At 47.2% G+C, this 20,362-nt stretch overlaps 1 protein-coding gene and 1 long non-coding RNA gene across 3 annotated transcripts in view; one reads left to right on the top strand and one right to left on the bottom strand.

Annotated features, from left to right (window-relative positions):
• Positions 1 to 4,703: 4,703 nt before the first annotated feature.
• LOC117874847 lies at positions 4,704 to 19,975 on the bottom strand. Its single transcript, XR_004645096.1, has 2 exons — positions 18,999 to 19,975; positions 4,704 to 5,033 (listed from the first exon to the last, which is right to left on the bottom strand). It is a non-coding gene; the product is annotated as an uncharacterized LOC117874847 (long non-coding RNA).
• Positions 18,898 to 20,362, top strand: part of PCMT1 (protein-L-isoaspartate (D-aspartate) O-methyltransferase) — a 58,673-nt gene continuing 57,208 nt past the window's right edge. The window contains exon 1 of one of the 2 annotated variants that reach the window (XM_034765432.1): positions 18,898 to 19,077. In XM_034765432.1, coding sequence (XP_034621323.1) covers positions 19,023 to 19,077 — 55 coding nt within the window. In that variant the 5' untranslated portion in view covers positions 18,898 to 19,022. The remainder of the gene's footprint in view (positions 19,078 to 20,362) is intronic. The other variant, XM_034765433.1, reaches the window with a different exon arrangement.

The following is a 20,362-nucleotide window of genomic DNA, read 5'->3' as shown; positions in this document are numbered from 1 at the left end:
GTGTTAGTAAACTGGAGTTAACTGGAAGTCAATTAACTCGAGTTAAAACAGAAACCACAAACTCTAATCCATACAACTCTTTGGATATGATGTAAAATGGAAGAAAGATGTCAATAAGTATAGAAAATGCCCTTAATCACTATCATAATGTCCCCTCATATTTGCTGAAACTGGTCTACGTGCAGAGAGGAAAAAAACGGTCATGACCTATCCAAATTCATATATTTATTCAAGAGAATAAGAGGAATATTAACTCAAAACAACAGAGTTTCCAGTTTATTTATTTCATCCAGGAGCACACACACAAATAGTTAATTTTGAAGTACAGTAAATTTATGACTGGTGGAATGATTAAAATTAAAGTTCTTTGTCCTGTAAGAGATACTGTGCTAACCTCTGTCTGCATTGCTGACCTTTACACTGATAACAAAATCTTGGTTTTGTTACTGTCCCAGTTCCAAAAAATTACTGTATTAATTACAGAATTTAATAGTGTTTCCTTTACGCGAACAACAACAGAGGTACTGTATCTTTCCCAGAGATGCTGTACATGTCCCATTTTGGTGGTGATATCCCTAACATAGAAAAAGACATCCTATTGTTCCTTCCCTTCAACTCTGTTTTTAAACACAACTCTAAAATCATTAAAACAAGCAACAAGCAATTTGAACTGCACAAGTAGACAGACTCTTTGCTCCTCTCCACAAAATAGCTAGACATCTCTATTATATATCCCTATCCTTAGCCTGATCCTCCAAAAATTTACCCTTGTGCTTAACCCAATGGAACTACTCATACTGCATAAAGTAAACATATATATGTCTTTGCAGGATCAAAGACTTAATTTTTCCATCTGTAAACACACTATGCAGCCTTACTGACCTTTATAGTAAGTAATCTTCTTTTCTCTAGAATTGCTCTCAAACTATTACCTATAACACTCTCTCTTCCCTCAACCATCAGACAAATCACCACCTTGTGGAGAAAAACAAAAATGCTCCATTGTACCTTCACAAACTGGATTATACAAACCTACTGAGACTAACTAATATTTTATGTTTGTGAGGAACAATCCAAACCTCCTCACTTTCCTTTCTGACAATATTTGCAAATATAACTGTTTAAAAATTAAGGAAAACAGTACAATAGAACTTTGATTATCCAGAAGTCTCATTCTTGCGTAGAAGCCTTCACATAATTAAATAATAATTAATGGAGATATCCCATCTCCTAGAACTGGAAGGGACCTTGAAAGGTCATCAAGTCCAGCCCCCTGCCTTCACTAGCAGGACCAAGTACTGATTTTGCCCCAGATCCCCAAGTGGCCCCCTCAAGGATTAGAACTCACAACCCTGGGTTTAGCAGGCGCCAATGCTCAAACCACTGAGCTATCCCTCTCCTCCATCATTGGCCTCGACCACTAGGGTTTGAAATATGCCTCCTCTGATCCTGACTGCAGACTTTAGAGGGAGCTGTCCAGTTCCCTTGATTATAGACAGCTGGCCAATTTCCCTAGAGTGCGCTACGAAGTCCAACACTGTTCATCATACTAAATGATTCCAAGCCAGAAGGGACCATTATGATCATCAAATCTGACCTCCTGTATAAAACAGCCATAGAACTTCTTCAAAATAATTCCTTTTGAATTCCTTTTGAATTATTTTGAATAAGAGCATATCTTTTTGGAAAATATCCAATGATGGAGAATCCACCACGATCTTTGCTAATTGCGGACAATAGTTATTTACACTCTGTTAAAAATTTACACCTTATTTTCTGTCTGAATTTGTCTGGATTCAACTTCCAGCCATTGGATCATGTTATACCAGGGTAGGCAACCTTTCAGAAGTGGTGTGCTGAGTCTTCATTTATTCACTCTAATTTAAAGTTTTGCATGCCAGTAATACATTTTAACATTTTTAGAAGGTCTCTTTCTATAAGTCTATAATATATAACTAAACTATTGTTGTATGTAAAGTAAATAAGGTTTTTAAAATGTTTAAGAAGGTTCATTTAAAATTAAATTAAAATGCAGAGCCCCCCGGACTGGTGGCCAGGACCCGGGCAGTATGAGTGCCACCGAAAATTAGCTCGCGTGCTGCCTTCGGCACGCGTGCCATAAGTTGCCTACCCCTGTGTTATACCTTTCTCTGCTAGCCTGAAGAGCCCATTATTAAATATTCGTTCCCCTCGTATATACTTGTAGACTTCAATCAAGTCACCCGTTAACCTTCTGTTTGTTAAACTAAATAGATTTAGCTCTTTGAGACTATCACTAAAAGGCATGTTTTCTAATCCTTTAATCATTCTTGCAGCTCTCCTTTGAAGCTTCCCCAATTTATCAACATCCTTCTTGAATTTTGGGCACTGTATTCCATCAGCGGTCACACCACTGCCAAATATAGAGGGAAAATAACCTCCCTCTTCCTACTTGAGTTAAGTCCAAAGCAGACTGCGAAGAGTTACAAAGGGATCTCACAAAACTGGGTGACTGGGAAACAAAATGGCAGATGAAATGCAATGTTGATAAATAGAAAGTAAAGCACATTGGAAAATATAATCCCAACTATACATATAAAACGATGGGCTTTAAATTAGCTCTGACCATTCAAGAAAGAGATCTTGGAGTTGTGGATAGTTCTCTAAAATCATACACTCAATGTGCAGTGGCAGGCAAACAGCTAACAGAATGTTGGGAATCATTAAGAAAGTGATAGATAAGAAGATAAGAAGATAATAAGACAGAAAATATCATATTGCCTCTATATAAATTCATGGTATGCCCACATCTTGAATGCTGTGTGCAGATGTGGTCATCCCATATCAAAAAGGATATATTGGAATTGCAAAAGGGCAACAAAAATGATCAGGGGTATGCAACGGCTTCCATATGAGGAGAGATTAATAAGACTGGGGACTTTTCAGCTTGGAAAAGAGATGATTAAGGGTGGATATGATAGAGGTCTATAAAAGCATGACTGGTGTGGAGAAAGTAAATAATAAAGTGTTATTTATTCCTTCTCATAACACAAGAACTAGGGATTACCAAATGAAATTAATAAGCAGCAGGTTTAAAACAAACAAAAGGAAGTATTTCTTCACACAACGCACAGTCAACCTGTGGAACTCTTTGCCAGAGGATGTTGTGAAGGTCAAGACTATAACAGGGTTAAAAAAAGAATTAGATAAATTCATGGTGAGTAGGTCCATTAATGGCTATTAGCCAGGATGGGCAGAGATGGTATCCCTAGTCTCTGTTTGCCAGAAGCTGGGAATGGGCGACGGGATGGATCACTTGATGATTACCTGTTTGTTCATTCCCTCTAAAGCCACTGTTGGAAGACAGGATGCTGGGCTAGATGGACCTTTGGTCTGACCCAGTGTGGCTGTTATTATGTTCTTATGTTCCCCTGTTTATGCATCCCAGCATCGCATTAGCTCTTTTGGCCACAGCATCACACTGCGAGCTCGTGGGTCCCAAAGGGTGGACTGCTACCATGTAATATACTGTAGCACAGTGGTCTGCAACCTCCTAACGCCCAAGATCACTTTTTGAACTTAAGGGCAAACCAGGATCTGCACCGCCCCTTCCCTGAAGCCCTGCCCCATTCACTCCATCCCCCGCTCTCTCTGTCACTCCCTCTCCCCCATCCTCACTCACTTTCATCAGGCTGGGGCAGGGGGTTGGGGTTCGGGAGGGGGTGCAGACTCTGGGCTGTGGGCGAGGGCTACGCAGTGTGGGAGGGGGATCCGGGCTGAGCCTCGGGCAGGGGGTTGAGGTGCAAGAGAGGGTAAGGGGTGAAAGCTCTGGGAGGGAGTTTGGATGCAGGAGGGGGCTCTGGCCTGGGGTAGAGTGTTGGGGTACAGGAAGGAGTGTGGGGTGCTGGGTCTGGGAGGGGGTCAGGGCTGGGGCAGGGGTGCAGGAAGCAGTATGGGGTGCTGTCTCAGGTAGGGGGCTCAGGGCTGGGGCAGGGGCTTGGGTGCAGGAGGGGGTTCAGGGTGCAGTAGGGAGTATGGGGTGCTGGCTCTGGGAAGGGGCTGGGGGTTGGGGTGTGGTCTCCTGACGGGCGGCACTTACTGCAGGCTGCTCCCAGTTGGCAGCACAGCGAATCTAAGGCAGGCTCCCTGCCTGCCCCTCCCCACACCGCTCCCGGAAGGGGCCAACATACCCCTGTGGCTTCTGGGGGGAGAGGGGGGGCACATGGCTCTGCGCACTGCCCCTCTCTGCCGGCACCACCCCTGAGCTCCGATTGGCCACAGTTCCCTGTTCCTGGCCAATTGGAGCTGCGAGAGTGGGGGTGCTTTCAGGCAGGAGCAGTACACCGAGACCCCTACCCCTACGCACCCCGCCCTCCTCCCCAAGGGGCCGCGCTGGCCACTTCTGGGAGTGGCATGGGGCTGGGGCAGGCAGGGAACAAGCCTGTCTTAGCATCAGCCCCGCTACACCACCGGAGATCGCGATTGACTGAGAGAGTCCCCAGGTTTGATGATGACCACTGCTGTAGGACAAGGCCAGCAGGTCTAACATTAAGTTACTAACAACAGTCCTTCAGGTCACAATCAACGCTAGGATAAATATGTTGAGACAGATCTTTCAGCATTTATGACAAAGGTCAGTATAAGTCTTCAAAACACAGCTGCTCTGGAGGAGACAATGTAGGTTCTACAAACTACGTAGTCAAACTTCAAACTGTCTGGAGGACTCTGGAGTACACAAACTGTTTTATTGTTAATATCTCATTTAGGGTTGCCAATTTTGATTGGAGGTACTTTTGGAGGTTCATCATGACAAAATCTTTAATTAAAGATTAAACTTTAATTCTTGGTAACTCCAGGACAATCCTGGAAAGTTAGAAACCCTAATCTCATTCCTGCTAAATCCATGGAGTCAAAAATAAAATTGTTATTTTTTCTGTATTTATGGTTATTTTCTTTCTTCTTTCCTTCATGAAAATTTGGTCTTCATTTAAATAATCTGTGTCCAAGGGTTTTGTGGAGGAAAGGCAGAGGGTAGTAAGTGGCAGTGTATCCATCTGTTTAAGAGAAAGAGAAGGACTTGAATGCATTCTGGTTCTTTACAAAGAATATTGGCATAAAATGTATTCTGTTTTTCTGTTTACTGAATGTGGTTACCAAACATTTTCTGGGACATGTACATAATTATAGGAGAAGCTGGTAGCAACACCTTAATTTTGGTTGTCTAACACTTTCCATTATTATAAAAGTTTACTAAAACCTTCTTTTGAGAAGCTCTAACATCTCAGTTGTTTGCAGCAGGCCTCTGAAAATTCTGCACTCAAAAAGCTGTCGGCCTAGAGACCTCCCTTCTCTTTGTCCCCTGGAATTCCATTCAGGTTTAGCTGAGTTGTAAACTATTAAAATCACCATTTCCCTTCTCTCACTTGCATTCCTCAGGAATAGTTTTGCAGCATGATAAATGTGGGTGTTGTGACAGATCTGGAACGGTTCTGTAATAATTTTTGAATAATATAGGTTCTATATGCAGTGTAGTTGTAGCCGTGTCGGTCCCAAGGATATGAAAGAGATGAGGGAAGTGAGGTAATGTCTTTAGCCTGGACTACACTATGAGTTTAGGTCAAATTTAGCAGTGTTAAATCGAATTAACCTTGCACCCGTCCACACAACGAAGCCATTTACTTCGATATAAAGGGCTCTTAAAATCGATTTCTGTACTCCTCTCCGACGAGGGGAGTAGCGCTGAAATCGACATTGCCGGTTCGAATTAGGGTTAGTGTGGACGAAATTCGACGATATTGGCCTCTGGGAGCTATCCCACAGTGCACCATTGTGACTGCTCTGGTCAGCAATCTGAATTCAGATGCACTGGCCAAGTAGACAGGAAAAGCCCCACAAACTTCCTTTCCTGTTTGCCCAGCGTGGAGAACACAGGTGATCACACAGAGCTCATCGGCACAGGTAACCATGCAGTACGAGAATCGAAAAAGAGCACCAGCATGGACCGTACGGGAGGTACTGGATCTGATCACTATATGGGGAGAGGATTCCATGCTAGCAGAACTACGTTCCAAAAGACGAAATGCCAAAACATTTGAAAAAAATCTCCAAGGGCATGATGGAGAGAGGCCACAATAGGGACTCATATCAGTGCCGTGTGAAAGTTAAGGCGCTCAGACAAGCATACCAGAAAACCAAGGAAGCAAACTGAAGGTCAGGTGCAGAGCCGCAAACATGCCATTTCTACGCTAAGCGGCATGCAATTCTAGGGAGGGCCACCACCACTATCCCACCCCTGACCATGGATTCCGAGGAGGGGGTACTCTCAGCCATGCCTGAGGATTCTGCAGATGGGGAAGATGAGGAGGAGGATGAGCTTGCGGAGAGTACAGAGCACTCTGTTCTCCCCAACAGACAGGATCTTTTTCTCAGCCTGACTGAAGTACCCTCCCCACCCTCCCAAGGCGTTATCCCAGACCATGAAGCCATGGAAGGGACCTCTGGTGAGTGTACCTTTGTAAATATAAAATATGGTTGAAAAGCAAGCGTTTAATGATTAATTTGCCCTGAGGGCTTTGGATGCATTCGTGGCCAGTACAGCTACTGGAAAAGTCTGTTAACGTGTCTGGGGATGGAGCGGAAATCCTCCAGGGATATCTCCATGAAGCTCTCCTGGAGGTACTCCAAAAGCCTTTGCAGAAGGTTTCTGGGCAGTGCAGCCTTATTCCGTCCTGCATGGTAGGACACTTGACCACGCCATGCTAGTGGCAAGTAATCTGGTATCATTGCATGACAAAACCTGGCAGCGTATGGTCCTGGAGTTTGCTGGCATTCAAGCAAAAGCCGTTCTTTATCTCACTGTTATCCTCAGGAGAGTGATATCATTCATGGTAACCTGGTTGAAATACGGGAATTTAATGAAGGGGACAGAGATGGCCGTTCCTACTGGGCTGTTTGCCTGTGGCTGAAAAGAAATCCTTCCCTGCAGTTAGCCAAGCGGTGGGGGGAGGGGCATTGGCGCTGAGCTTTTCGCATTTGGCTAGCAGGGATCTTACCTGATACCAGCCACGCGGTGTGGGGAGGGGTAAAGTGATCATCCCAGAGAATTGGATGGGTGGTGGTGGGGTTTAGTTTGGTTTTTGCTGCTGCATGTTAACAGGAAAACCGCAGCACTCAACAGTCTTTGCTTGGTATGGGAAAGGAGGGCGCTGCTTTAATTGTAGAAGGTTGCAGAAGCCGAAAGACAATGGCTTACCATGGCTGCATGCAAGCCAAATTCTGTTGCCTGGACCTGCGTCTGTGATCTCTAACACCAAAGCTGCAGGCCCTCAATATTAAGATGCAAAATGCGACCTTGTACTGAAATCACATGTGCTATGTAATGTGAATAGTGTTGTTCACCGTGAAATAGTATAAGCATTGTTCTGTAAAATGTATCTTTTTAAATACTTCTCTCCCTTTTTTCCCTCCCTCCCGCAGCTGCAAATTTTTCAAGCCTCCCTCCTCCGTCCCAAAAGCTATCTCAGATAAGGCAGCGAAAAAAACGCACGTGAGACGAAATGTTCTCGGAAATCATGCAATCGACCCGCAATGAAAGAGCTCATCTGAATGAGTGGAAGGACACGGTATCAAAGTACAGGAAAGATGCCAGTGAACGTGAGGACAGGAGGGACCAACGTGAGGACAGGAGGGACGCTCGAGATGAGAGGTGGCGGCAGGAGGATCAGAGGAGGCAGGATGCAATGCTGGGGCTGCTGTATGAGCAAACGGACATGCTCCGGCGTCTGGTGGAGCTTCAGGAACGGCAGCGGGATCACAGAGTGCCGCTGCAGGCCCTGTATAACCGCCCTCCCCCCTCACCATGTTCCATAGCCTCCTCACCCAGACGCCCAAGAACATGCGGGGGGGGGGGGGCAAGGCTCCGTGCACCCTGCCACTCCACCCCAGTGGACAGCCCAAGCAAAAGGCTGTCATTACTCTGAACTTTTGAAATGGCCTTTTCCTTCCCTCTTCCCCTCCTCCAAAACCCCACCCAGGCTACCTTGTCAGTTCTCTCCCTCTTTTTATAATCAAATAAAGAATACATGATTTTTAAACGACAGTGACTTTATTTCCTTTGAAAGCAAGCTGTGATCGAAGCGGAAGGGTGGGTTGCTTATAGGGAATGAGTCAATCAAGGGGGCGGGTTTTCATCAAGGAGAAACAAACAGAACTTTCACACCATAGCCTGGCCAGTCATAAAACTGGTTTTCAAAGCTTCTCTGATGCGCAGTGCTTCCTGGTGTGCTCTTCTAAGCACCCTGGTGTCTGGCTGCGCGTAATCAGTGGCCAGGCGATTTGCCTCAACCTCCCACCCCGCCATAAACATCTCCCCCTTACTCTCACAGAGATTTGGAGCACACAGCAAGCAGCAATAACAATTGGAATATTGGTTTGGCTGAGGTCTGACTGAGTCAGTAAAGTGCGCCAACGACCCTTTAAATGTCCAAATGCACATTCTACCACCATTCTTCACTTGCTCAGCCTGTAGTTGAACAGCTCCTGACTACTGTCCAGGCTGCCTGTGTATGGCTTCATGAGCCATGGCATTAAGGGGTAGGCTGGGTCCCCAAGGATAACTATAGGCATTTCAACATCCCCAACGGTTATTTTCTGGTCTGGGAATTAAATCCCTTGCTGCAGCCATTTAAACAGATTAGTGTTCCTGAAGACGCGAGCATCATGAACCCTTCCTGGCCATCCCACATTGATGTTGGTGAAACCTCCCTTGTGATCCACCAGTGCTTGCAGCACCATTGAAAAGTACCCCTTCCGGTTTATGTACTGGCTGCCCTGGTGCTCCGGTGCCAAGATAGGGATATGAGTTACATCTATCGCCCCACCACAGTTAGGGAATCCCATTGCAGCAAAGCCATCTACTATGACCTGCACATTTCCCAGAGTTACTACCTTTGGTAGCAGCAGCTCAATGATTGCTTTGGCTACTTGCATCACAGCAGCCCCCACAGTAGTTTTACCCACTCCAAATTGATTCCCGACTGACCGATAGCTGTCTGGCGTTGCAAGCTTCCAAAGGGCTATCGCCACTCGCTTCTCAACTGTGAGGGCTGCTCTCATCTTGGTATTCTGGCGCTTCAGGGCAGGGGAAAGCAAGTCACAAAGTTCCATGAAAGTGCCCTTACGCATGCGAAAGTTTCGCAGCCACTGGGAATCGTCCCATACCTGCAACACTATAGGGTCCCACCAGTCTGTGCTTGTTTCCCGGGCCCAGAATCGGCGTTCCACGGCTATAACCTGCCCCATTAACAGGATTATCTCCAAAGCACCAGGGCCCGCGGTTTGAGAGAATTCTGTGTCCATGTCCATGTTCTCATCACTGTCGTCGCCGCGCTGCCGTAGCCGCCTCTTCCTCGCCTGGTTTTTCAGGTCCTGGTTCAGCATAACTTCACGATAATGCGCAAGGTGTTTACAATGTTCATGACTGCTGTCTTGAGCTGAGTGGGCTCCATGCTTGTTGTGGTATGGCGTCTGCACAGTTCACCAGGAAAAAAGTCACGAAACGGTTGTCTGCTGTTGCTTTAATGGAGGGAGGGGTGAAGCTGTACCCAGAACCACCAGCGACAATGTTTTTGGCCCCATCAGGCATTGGGATCTCAACCCAGAATTCCAATGGGCGGGGGAGACTGCGGGAACTATGGGATAGCTATGAGATTGCTACCCACAGTGCAACGCTCCGGAAGTCAATGCTAGCCTTGGTACATGGACGCACACCGCCGAATTAATGTGCTTAGTGTGGCCGCATGCACTCGACTTTATACAATTCATCTGTGTTTACCTGTATCTTGTTAGAAGTTTAACAATGTAACCAGATTAGTTTGTAGATGCTAATTCCCTTTCACATCTTAATTGCCTTAATTATATATGGGACTGTGTCCAGTTAACTTTAAGATCAAAGATGTAAGATACTGCAGGAAAACTAATAATATTATCTACATTGTCTTCAGTTTAACTATCTCTGTTATAAGGAAGGACTGGTTAATTGCCTTATTTGAATGAGTGTAACTAGTTTACCTGTGTCCCTAAGTGGCCCCCTCAAGGATTGAACTCACAACCCTGGGTTTAGCAGGCCAATAGTTTACCTGTGTATGCATAGGAAATAGAAGATTAGCTTCAAAGCAAAGGTCGACAGTGCCTATTCTTCTGGGGGCGGGGGGAGGGGGAAGAAGGCCCTGCTGTGACAACGAGGCGTGTCAGCCTGCTAGAAGAGCTATAAAAGAAAAGCCCCAAGCCTAATCCTGTCATCTCTCATCTGCTTAAACTTTGAACAGGGAAAGCATACCTGGTAAAATGGAGATCTTCCAAATAACTATTGGGAATGCCCTGGAAAATGCATGGAAAGACTTTAACAAACTTTACATCTAGCTGCATTTGGATTCTGACCTGTTGGGATGATTCCAGAGAGATTTTTACAAGCCAGCAGTTCACTCCATCACTGCTCTGATCCTGAACTATGAACATTGAAAGTCATTTTTCTGTATATTGATCTTTTAACCATTTGTACCTCTCTTCTTTCTTTTTCCTTTTATTATTAAACCTATAATTAGGATCTTTAGTTCAGTGCAGCTGCACCGCTGTTAGCTCTGCAGTGTACCCATAGCTTAAGACTTCAGAGCTTGGTCCAATGTAAATTTGGCATTTCCTAATTTTGCATTCTAATTTAATGTAGATTTTTTTGTACATTATTTAGAAGCAGAAATCCTATGTTGCCCTAGTTTAGCTCTCAGTAAGCTTCCTCTAAGGTACACCAACTAAATTCCACATCATAACCTTCACTCACAAAAACCTGTGAAAATGGATGGAGCTTTATGCTACACTCTATACGAATGTTTTCTAATGAAAGATCTTTGATGTTATAATTAAAGCAATGAGTTGATATGCTGATGGATCCAATCACCCTCATAGCCCCTCATTTCCCTCCCACTGTTCACTATTGTCACCCTCTCAGTTTCCAACCTTGGGAGTCTGTTATTTTTTGTGTGGTGTATTTTAGGGCACGTCTACACTGGCAAAGTTACAGCGCCGGCAGTTACAGTGCCACTCAAAGAGCGCAGAACGAAAACCGCTGTTGTGTGTTCACACTGACAGCTGCCTGTGCAATAGCGTGTTCACACTTGCAGTGCTATTTGGAGCGCTGCACTCTGGGCAGCTATCCCACAGAGCACCTCTTTCTCTTTGCCGCTAAGACTTGTGGGAAGGTGGAGGGGGTCGCGGGACATCCTGGGTCCAGTCCCAATGCCTCGTGATGCATTGCTTTGCATCCCAGCAGACCCTGTGCTTCCATCTGCATTTGGTGCCATCTTTCAATGGTTTGTGTAGTGAGCACCCTGCCTCTTCAGGCTGCAGGAATGGATCCCGAACTGTTGATCAGCGTGCTGCTCGCTCTCAATAACACGTCATGAGTGGCAGTGGAATTATTCCTTAAACTACAAAGTGAAGAGGAGTGCAACGTTGATCTTGCCACCGTAGTAGCTATGACACGAGATTGCTTGTGGCTTTCACGGAGGTGCTGACCACAGCGCTCCAAATAGTGGAATGTCACTTTTGGCCTCGGGTGGGATCAAATCATGATGCACGTCTGGGATGACGAATAGTGGCTGCAGAACTTTCGCATGAGAAAAGCCACATTCATGGGACTGTGTGGTGAGCTCGGCCCAGCCCTGTAATGCAAGGACATGAGAATGAGAGTTGCCCTGTCACTGGAGAAGCGCGTGGCAATTCCACTGTGGAAGTTGGCTACTCCAGCCTGCTACCGATCGGCTAACCAGTTTGGAGTGGGAAAGTCAACCATTGGACTCGTGTTTATGGAAGTGTGCAGGGCCATTGATCGCATCCTGCTCCGAAAGACTCTGGGCAATGTGCGTGACACTGTGGATGGCTTTGCACAAATGGGCTTCCCTAACTGCGGAGGGGTGATTCATGGCACGCACATTCCAATTCTGGCAGCAGACCACCTAGCCACCGAGTACATTAATCACAAGGGGTATTTCTCAATGGTTCTCCAGGCGCTTGTGGATCACCGTGGACGTTTCATGGACATTAATGCAGGCTGGTCCAGAAAGGTGCACGACGCACGCATCTTTCGGAACACTGGCCTGTTCACGAAGCTGCAAGCAGGGACTTTCTTCATGGACCAGATGACCATCGTAGGGGAAGTTTAAATGCCCATTGTGATCCTTGGAGACCCCGCCTACTCCTTAATGCCGTGGCTTATGAAGCCATACACAGGGCAACCTGACAGCAGCAAGGAGCGGTTCAACAACAGGCTGAGCAAGTGCAGAATGACTGTTGAGTGTGCATTTGGACGTTTAAAAGCCGGCTGGTGATGCCTGTATGGGAGCTGGACATGGCCAATGACAATATTCCTGTACTTATAGCCGCGTGCTGTACACTCCATAATATTTGTGAAGGGAAGGGTGAAAGCTTCACTCAGGGCTGGACCGCAGAGGCTCAGCGCCTGGAGGCTGAGTTTGAACAGCCAGAGACCAGGGCTATCAGAGGGGCACAATGCGGGGCCATAAGGCTCAGAGATGCCTTGAGGCAGCAATTTGAGGTTGAAAGCCACTAATATTTGTGGCTATACTCGGAATTGCAGTGCTTGTAATGCTAGGAGGTGATTGATGCACATGATGCAAGAAGGGGCCTTAACATAATTGTATGTTGCTTTGCAGTACTCTTTTTGATTTCACTTAATAGAATAAAGATTGCTTTCAAACAAATACAATTATTTTATTAAAAGACAACAACTGGAGGAGAGAGTCAAACAAAAAAATTATCAGCAGGGAGGGGAATGGGGGAAGGGAAGGTATCAAGAGGAGGGGGGTCCAGGGACGGCTACAGATTTGTGTATGTCCAGGGATCATACCCAACCTTCTCCTTTGGAGTACAATGAAGCAGATGCTGTACTTCAGCAGGACCAAACTGCAGAGGGATGGGTGTTGAGTGCAGTGGGTAGTGGGAGTCCACACTGCTGGACTGAGAGGAGGGAGGAGTGGAATGCTGCGGGTAGAGAGTGGAGCCAGGAGGTTGATAACAGTGTGTTGGGGGTGTGGTGGGGGCGCATGGGAAAGAGTTTTGTGACAGCAGCTGCAGGAGAGGGCAGGCGTGGAGCTGCTCGGTTTGAAGAGCTAGTATTGCCTGGAGCGTGTCCACTTGGCACTCCATAACGCTTAAGAGCCGCTCCATGGCTTCTTTCTGGTGTGCCACGTTCTCCTTTCGGTCCCTCTTCTCGCTGTCCCGCCACTCCTTCAATTCCTGTTTCTCAGCGGCGGAGTGCATCATAACCTCACGCAGAAAGTCCTCCTTCGTTCTTCGTGGCCGCTTTCTAATTCTGCGCAGCCGTTCAGACGCCAATAAGGAAGGCTGGCCTCCCAAGGTCATCTCTGTGAAGTTTAAATGCAACATTTTACAGAAGCAGTATTGTTTGCAACACAGACAACACTGATTCGGTCCTTTAAAACACAGCCAGTACTCAAACACCTGTCACTAACTGGCTGACCCCAGGCAAGCACACATGAGCCACAAGACCCCCAAAATGGTGAGTAGCCACAGGGTCAGGGTGAATCACTCTTTCTGGACCCTGCTGTACACTGGGCACGTAGCTTTTCGGGAGAGCCAGCACTGTAGGGGGGGCTTGATAATCATTCCTGTCCCCACACTTTCCACAGGATGTGATCATTATGGAAGATATCTCGCTGCTGAGGGTGAGCAGGGAATCAAGGAAGGGTCTTCTCCAAGTCTGCGGCTTTCGTCCTGGCCCCTATGCGGCTCACCTGTGTGCAGCAATGGTCCCTTCCTCCCCCGTGACAGCACAGTGGCACGGGAAAGTTACTGTTAATGGGGCGAGAAACAAAGCATCTCTGCCGAAGTACCTGTGGCAGCGGATTGCCCAGTATCTCCACAAGAGTTTCCAGAAGATCTCTGAGGGAGATTCCCATGAAGTGAGGGAGTCTATCTGCCGCTCAGAATAGGCATGCGGTGGGAGACAAGCCTGATTTCTGCAAGTTCCTGCCCCAACAAATCGCTTCAGCAATTCCCCAAATCAGATCCACTTACCAAGGGCCTCCTCTCCTGTTTGCACTTCGCCAAGGTCCAATTGCTGTGACTGGCTAGGCTCTTTCAGGGTAGAAAAGAGCTCCTGACTGCATGTACCTCTGGCCTCCGAGCCATCCTCTGCCTCGGGTCTCCTCCCCCTCTTTGTCCAAGATTTCCTCCTCCTGGCTCGGTCCACTCTAGACTTGCACATGAGCCAATGAAGTATCCACAGGGGCCTTTGTAGTGGAGGTGGGGTTGCCACTGAGTATCGCATCCAGCTCTTTGTAGAACCGGCAGCTCGTGGGCGCAGCACCAGAGTGACGGTTTGCCTCCCACGCCTTGTGATAGGCATTCCACAGCTCCTTCACTTTTACCCGACACTGCAATGTGTCCCGGTCATGGCCCCTTTCTATCATGCATCGTGAAATCTGTCCGTAGGTATCATAATTACTATGACTGGAGCACAGCTGGGACTGCACAGCTTCCTCTCCCCAAATGCTGATGAGGTCCAGCACCTTGGCATTGCTCCAAGGGGGGGATCACCTGGTGCATGGAGCAGGCATGGTCACCTGGAAAGATGCTCTGAGAGCAAACAGGAAGGGGACTTTCAAATTTGCAAAGGAATGTATGGGGTGGGGATGACGGTTGGTCACCAGAGGGCAGGGCAGTAGAGTTCAAACCGATGACCAGAGAGGTGAGAACAGGCATTGTGGGACACCTCCCAGAAGCCAACTGCAGAACTGTAATCCCCATGGTGTCTACACTGGCTCCGCAGTGCTTTAGCCCCAGCACAGAAAGCTCTACGCCTCTCATCGGGGTGGTTTTTTTAGAGACCTATAACTGCGCAGTTTCTGTGCATTAAGTGGCTTGGCAGTGTGTACACCTCGGGAATTACAGCGCAGAAAGCTGCTTTACTGCGCAGAAACTTGCCAGTGTAGACGGGGCCTATTAACGTAAACTCCTTGGAACAAGGGCTGTAGGCCTTAATCCAATGTCATACCAGTATAAATTCTCAGACAAAAAGTACATTAAGGTGTAGTTAAGGCTGGGAGTATGTATCAGTAATTTAAGAGTGGAAAAAAAAATAACACAGGACTATTGTAATAATCCAAGGAACAAGCATCATAAACTCTGTAAATTCAGAGTTAAGTTTATAAGAAAAAATCCAAACATGTTAAGGTAAAAAAATGCAGTTAGGCATCCAACCAACCTTAACTTTACCCTGTAGTGACATCATGCAATAATCATATGGTTATGAAGGTGTTTGAGGTCCCAGATTAGATTCAACTGATTTCTGTTGACACATTAGTTTGTTTTCTTTTACATATTTTTCCCCTTGTAGTATCACTACAAGGCAGCCTTAATGTTATATTCTGAGAATTTCCTTAGTTTTTACAAATATTAAAATTTTCATATATAAACACTAAACTTTTAATTGACAAGGGATACTGGTTACTCTGACACAATTTGCAATTGAATTATTTGTTTAGAGGGCTGTGTTAATGAAACCTGTGTTATGTGAAGGAGGAGCAGGGAGAGCGTATTCCCTAAAGCCCATTTTGTGTGTGTGCACATGCTTTAAGGTATCTCCCATGCACCTACCTCAGTGTGTCTGCTAGTGGTGCCTCAGTGTGTGGAGGGGGCAACAGCAGTGCCATAGTGAGCTTTTCAAGTACTCAGGTCCAAATAGCATGCAGCCACAGAATCTTTAAAGGGCAGTGACAGGTGGACCAAGTAATCTATCAATGAGACAGGTTTCACAGTGGTAGCCATGTTAGTCTGTATCAGCAAAAAGAACGAGTACTTGTGGCACCTTGAGACTAACAAATAGGTGCCACTAACAAATTTGTTAGTCTCTAAGGTGCCACAAGTACTCGTTCTTTTTGCAGATTCAATGAGAGAATCTGTCACGTATTTAACCTTCCTCATACCACTTACTCATTATAACCAAATAGAATTGTGGCACGCAAATTAGCTATAGAGGATAAGTGGTGATTGATTGAATTACCTCTAATGTCACACTGGCCCCTCTTAAGTGTTACCTGAACAACTGACCTGACCTATCTGTACCCTATATAATATAGTAATTAGATACAGCAATCAATAATGTAGTTTATTGGCAACCTAATTTCTTCAAAAATAGCATATGTAAAAGATTTCAATTAATTTTAACAATATGGAACATTTTAAGTGTCATTTCATTGTAAAGATCATTTGGGACAAAGAGCAGATGTACACAGATGTTAAATTTTTAAATAACCATTTAAACTTATGGGTTAATTAATAAAATTACTTAAATTCCTTCTGGACTCTAAGAGTAAGCAGTGTACATTTAGGGAGGATATCGTATATTTTTCAGACAACACAAATAAGTTGAATCCTGCTTTAAATGCAAAATGGAACTCAACCTTGACTATGGAGTTGCAAACAGCATTTCCATAATCACATCAGTAATAACTCTACTGAAGTCGGTTGAGTTATATGGGCATAAAACTGGTCAGAGGAAAAGAATCAGAGCCAGTATGTATTTAAAACAAGTCAGGCTCAGGAAACTGGGTTTCTATTCCTGCTAGTGACACACTCTGTGACCTTAGGCAAGTCATGTAATCTCTGTGCTGCGGTTCTTGTGAGTGACAACTTTATTGGGGTGTTCTGAAGAAATACATGAACAGGAGGTGCTCAGTGTCACAGTTTAGTGGCACCCATATTTCCCCCTGTGTGGTCCCTCAACGGCACTCACTCTAGGCTTCTGGCTCCTCAGTTGTAACCTGTCTTGGATAGAGACCTGCATCTCTCTCCCTCCTGACAGGCTGCCAGTTCCCTGCCTATGTTGTGATAGCGTCAGTGAATGGTGGAGGAACAAGCAAATTGTCTTATGTTAATTCTATAGCTAAGTACCCGTGATGGACCTCCTTCAAAGTCATCCTAATTGCCTTGTGTTCCTGGAGGAACTTCCAACTTGTCAAAGAGGACATGAAATTGTGTAAAAGATCCTTGGGAACTGATTCTGTCATCTCAGATCTGCTTAGGTTTCCTCAGGGGAAGTTTGAGTCGCAAGACTGAGGTCCCAGTTATGCTGGTATGCCCTGAATATGATATTTGGACATTGGACTATAACCTATTAACTATTTCTAAAAGAACTCTTTGCAACTACAAAGCTCATCATCTCTTCTATGAATCTGCACCTAAATGAATTCAACTCATTTCTATATGTATATTGATCTTTTAACCATTCTCTCTTTTGTTTTTTTAATAAAGTTTAGTTTAGTTAAGAATTGGCTGTAGCGTATATTTGGGTAAGATCTGAAACATTCATTAACCTGGGAGGTAATGTGTCCGATCCTTTGGGATTAGTAGAACCTTTTGTGTTATATAATGAAAAAAGATTTACAGAAATTTTCATCATATTTGACATGGGTACCTGGATGGAGGCCTGAGGCTGGATCACTTTAAGGGAACTGTGTTGTTTGGACTTCTGAGTAACCAGTAAGGTAATAAAGAAGCTGTTTTATGCTGGCTTGGTAAATCTAAGTATCGGAATATTCACCATCTGTTTGGGGATTGTCTGCCCCATTCTTTGCAGTTCACCCTAATTGAGTGACCATAGCTGGTTCCCTACTAGGACCCTGGTCACACCTTCATTCAGCTTAGTTTTCTGACATTGAGGCTATATCTACAGTACTGTGGTAAGTCGACCTACGCTACGCAATTCCAGCTATGTGAATAACGTAGCTGGAATCAATGTACCTTAGGTCGAGTTACTGCGGGGTCTACACCGTGGGAGGTTGATGGGAGAAAATCTCCCATCGACTTACTTTACTTTTCTTGTCGGAGGTAGAGTACAGGGGTCGACTGGAGAGAGATCTGCTGTTGATTTAGTGGGACTTTACTAGACCCGGCCAGTGGATTGATCTCGGAGCCTCGATCCCTGCCATAGCGTAGACCTGCCCTGAGAGTCAGGGAACAGGTAATCAGCAGATTATGGTTCTCTCCTTAGGGTGCAGCTTCAAAAGACTGGAAGTAAAGAATTTGCATTCACCTCCTGCTAGAGATTCCCAGGAAAACCGCTTAACATTGTATGTCCCTTAAATTCCTTCTTGTCTGGCACATTGTCAGCACAATCCTTTGAAGTTCATACCACTTCCCAGGGTTCACATCTACCCCCCAGGCATGGTATATATAATACTGACCTACAAACATACATAACTTTTGTATTTAGTACAACTGACTCCAAAGATACTTAAACTTAATTGAATCAGGTTTTTCAAGGACACTGCAGGAAATCGCCATATTTGTCACTCAGCTATTGCAACGACAGAAGCCATAGAAAAAGCTACTGTTAACGTGCTATACATTTAATAGCGAGAGACAGGCGAGAACTGGGACCACAGCACTCTGCGGAAGCCTGGCTTTAGGTTCAAACTTCACAGCTGCCCTTTTCTTTAGAACAGGCCTGAACCAACCCTCCCACACATCCCCAAAATCCCAAACACTCCAGCCTTTGCTGAGGCGGCGCTGTAAAGCAGCATGCTGCTTGTGGCTCTCACTGCCTCTGCCAGCTCCCCCCTAAAACCGACTGCATACAGCCTCTCCCCAAACAGATCCCACATATCCTCGCCCATATATATAATTTATATGTATGCGACACCTACAGTGACGCAGCTAGAACGTTGCGACTTCTACTTCCCCCGATCCCGCCAGCCCCCAACGAAGATATTCGACCCCTCTTCCCTGCCCTTCTCTGGGTGCGCGTGCGCAGAGCTAGCTGGCGGCCGTTGAGAATGTCGGGCGCGCGGGGCGGTGGGCGCGCGGCCCCTCCCCCCGGCGGGCGCGCGGCAGGGGAGGAGGCGGTGCCTGTGTCGGCGCTAGAGGTTGTGTCGTTCCTAGGCAAGCTTCTCTGCGCAGTCGCGGCGCTGAAGGCGGCTCTCTACCTGCTCCGCAGAGTGTGTCTAGCGATGGCCTGGAAGTCGGGAGGCTCCAGCCACTCCGAGCTCATCCACAACCTGCGCAGTGAGTCTGGGGCCGGCCAGGCGAGGGAGGGGCCCCGGCGCGCACGGCCCCAACAGCCCCTTCCCCCGGCCGTTACCGGCCCCTCGGCAAGACGCACGTCACATTCCGTCCTGGGCTGGGGAGAGACCCACTGTCACTGAGCGGGCCGGGGAGCGCCGGGAGGAACCCGGCTCTAGGGATGGGTTGTCCGCTGGGGGCGCGGGGCCACCGCCGCCTCTGGGTATGTGCGTTGGGGGGACCAGCCCCGCCCCTGCGGGTAGGTCCCCGCGCAGCCAGTCTGAGGGCGGCGGCTGCCGCTGGGGATGCAGCGGCGGCTCCTCTCCCGCTCCAGGCTCGGCCTGGGCTGCAGCCGCCGGGGGTGGGGGCGTGTGGCGGCGGCGGCGGCTGTCACTCTGCCTGCCGGTGCTGGCCGCCTCGTGTCCCCTCCTGTCTGCCCCGTGCTTCAGGCGGCGCGTGCCCGGGCGGGATCCCCCACCGGGCCGGGGAGGGCTGTGGCGGGCAGCCGTTGGGTCCGAGTGATAGCGGGGGAGACTGGCTGGGAGCGTTGAACGGCCTGAGGCCATTGCGGGAGGCGGTTCTTCACCGTGTCACGGTCCCTTTGTATCGGTGTCGCTGGACGTTGTCTGGCGCGTGGTTTTTAGCGGCTTAAATCCCGGGGGGAGGAGTGGTTGGTTGGGGCCGCGATGCACAAATGAAATCCAGGGCGACGCGCGGGTAGGAGTCCGGTCCCTTCCTCCTCAGGGAGCGCGGGGCTCAGCTGGTGCCTGTGGGCCGTCCAGGTTACAGGCTCCTCTGGAAAGTGCTGCGTGGCTGCTGATATCACCCCACCTTCCCAGTGCCCATCTGAGGTGCAGTTTTTCTCTCACTTTTCCCAGGGCTTGCACTGCTCCTGTGTTGGGTGCGGCAAGGTTGGGACTGATGCCCACAGCTGTGTTCTGTTTTAGTGACCTGCAGCCCAAGGGGGAGGTGTGGGCTGGTTTGTGTGTGTGATCCATATTGAGAGGAGGTACGGTAAGGAGTTAAGATCAGGAGCCTGGTAGGCTTAAGTTCCATCATTTTTCATATTAGCCTTTGACTGATACATTTGTAGTGCCCCTCTCCTAGCTCCTGGAACGGGAAAGGATCTCAACATCGGGAGGCGAGGGTGACCACAAGAAGGACATAATTTTTTTGTAAACTGCGTTAGTAGTTTGCCTCCATTGTTTTACTTCTGCAATTCTGGGTTCTGCAAGGGTGCTTGTTTCTCAGTCACTCTGTTTCACAGGGAGGGAAGAATGTAGTTTTT

The sequence above is a fragment of the Trachemys scripta genome, chromosome 3, assembly GCF_013100865.1.
Source record: "Trachemys scripta elegans isolate TJP31775 chromosome 3, CAS_Tse_1.0, whole genome shotgun sequence".
NCBI lineage: Eukaryota > Metazoa > Chordata > Testudines > Emydidae > Trachemys > Trachemys scripta.
This window is presented reverse-complemented; position numbering and strand designations above follow the sequence as displayed.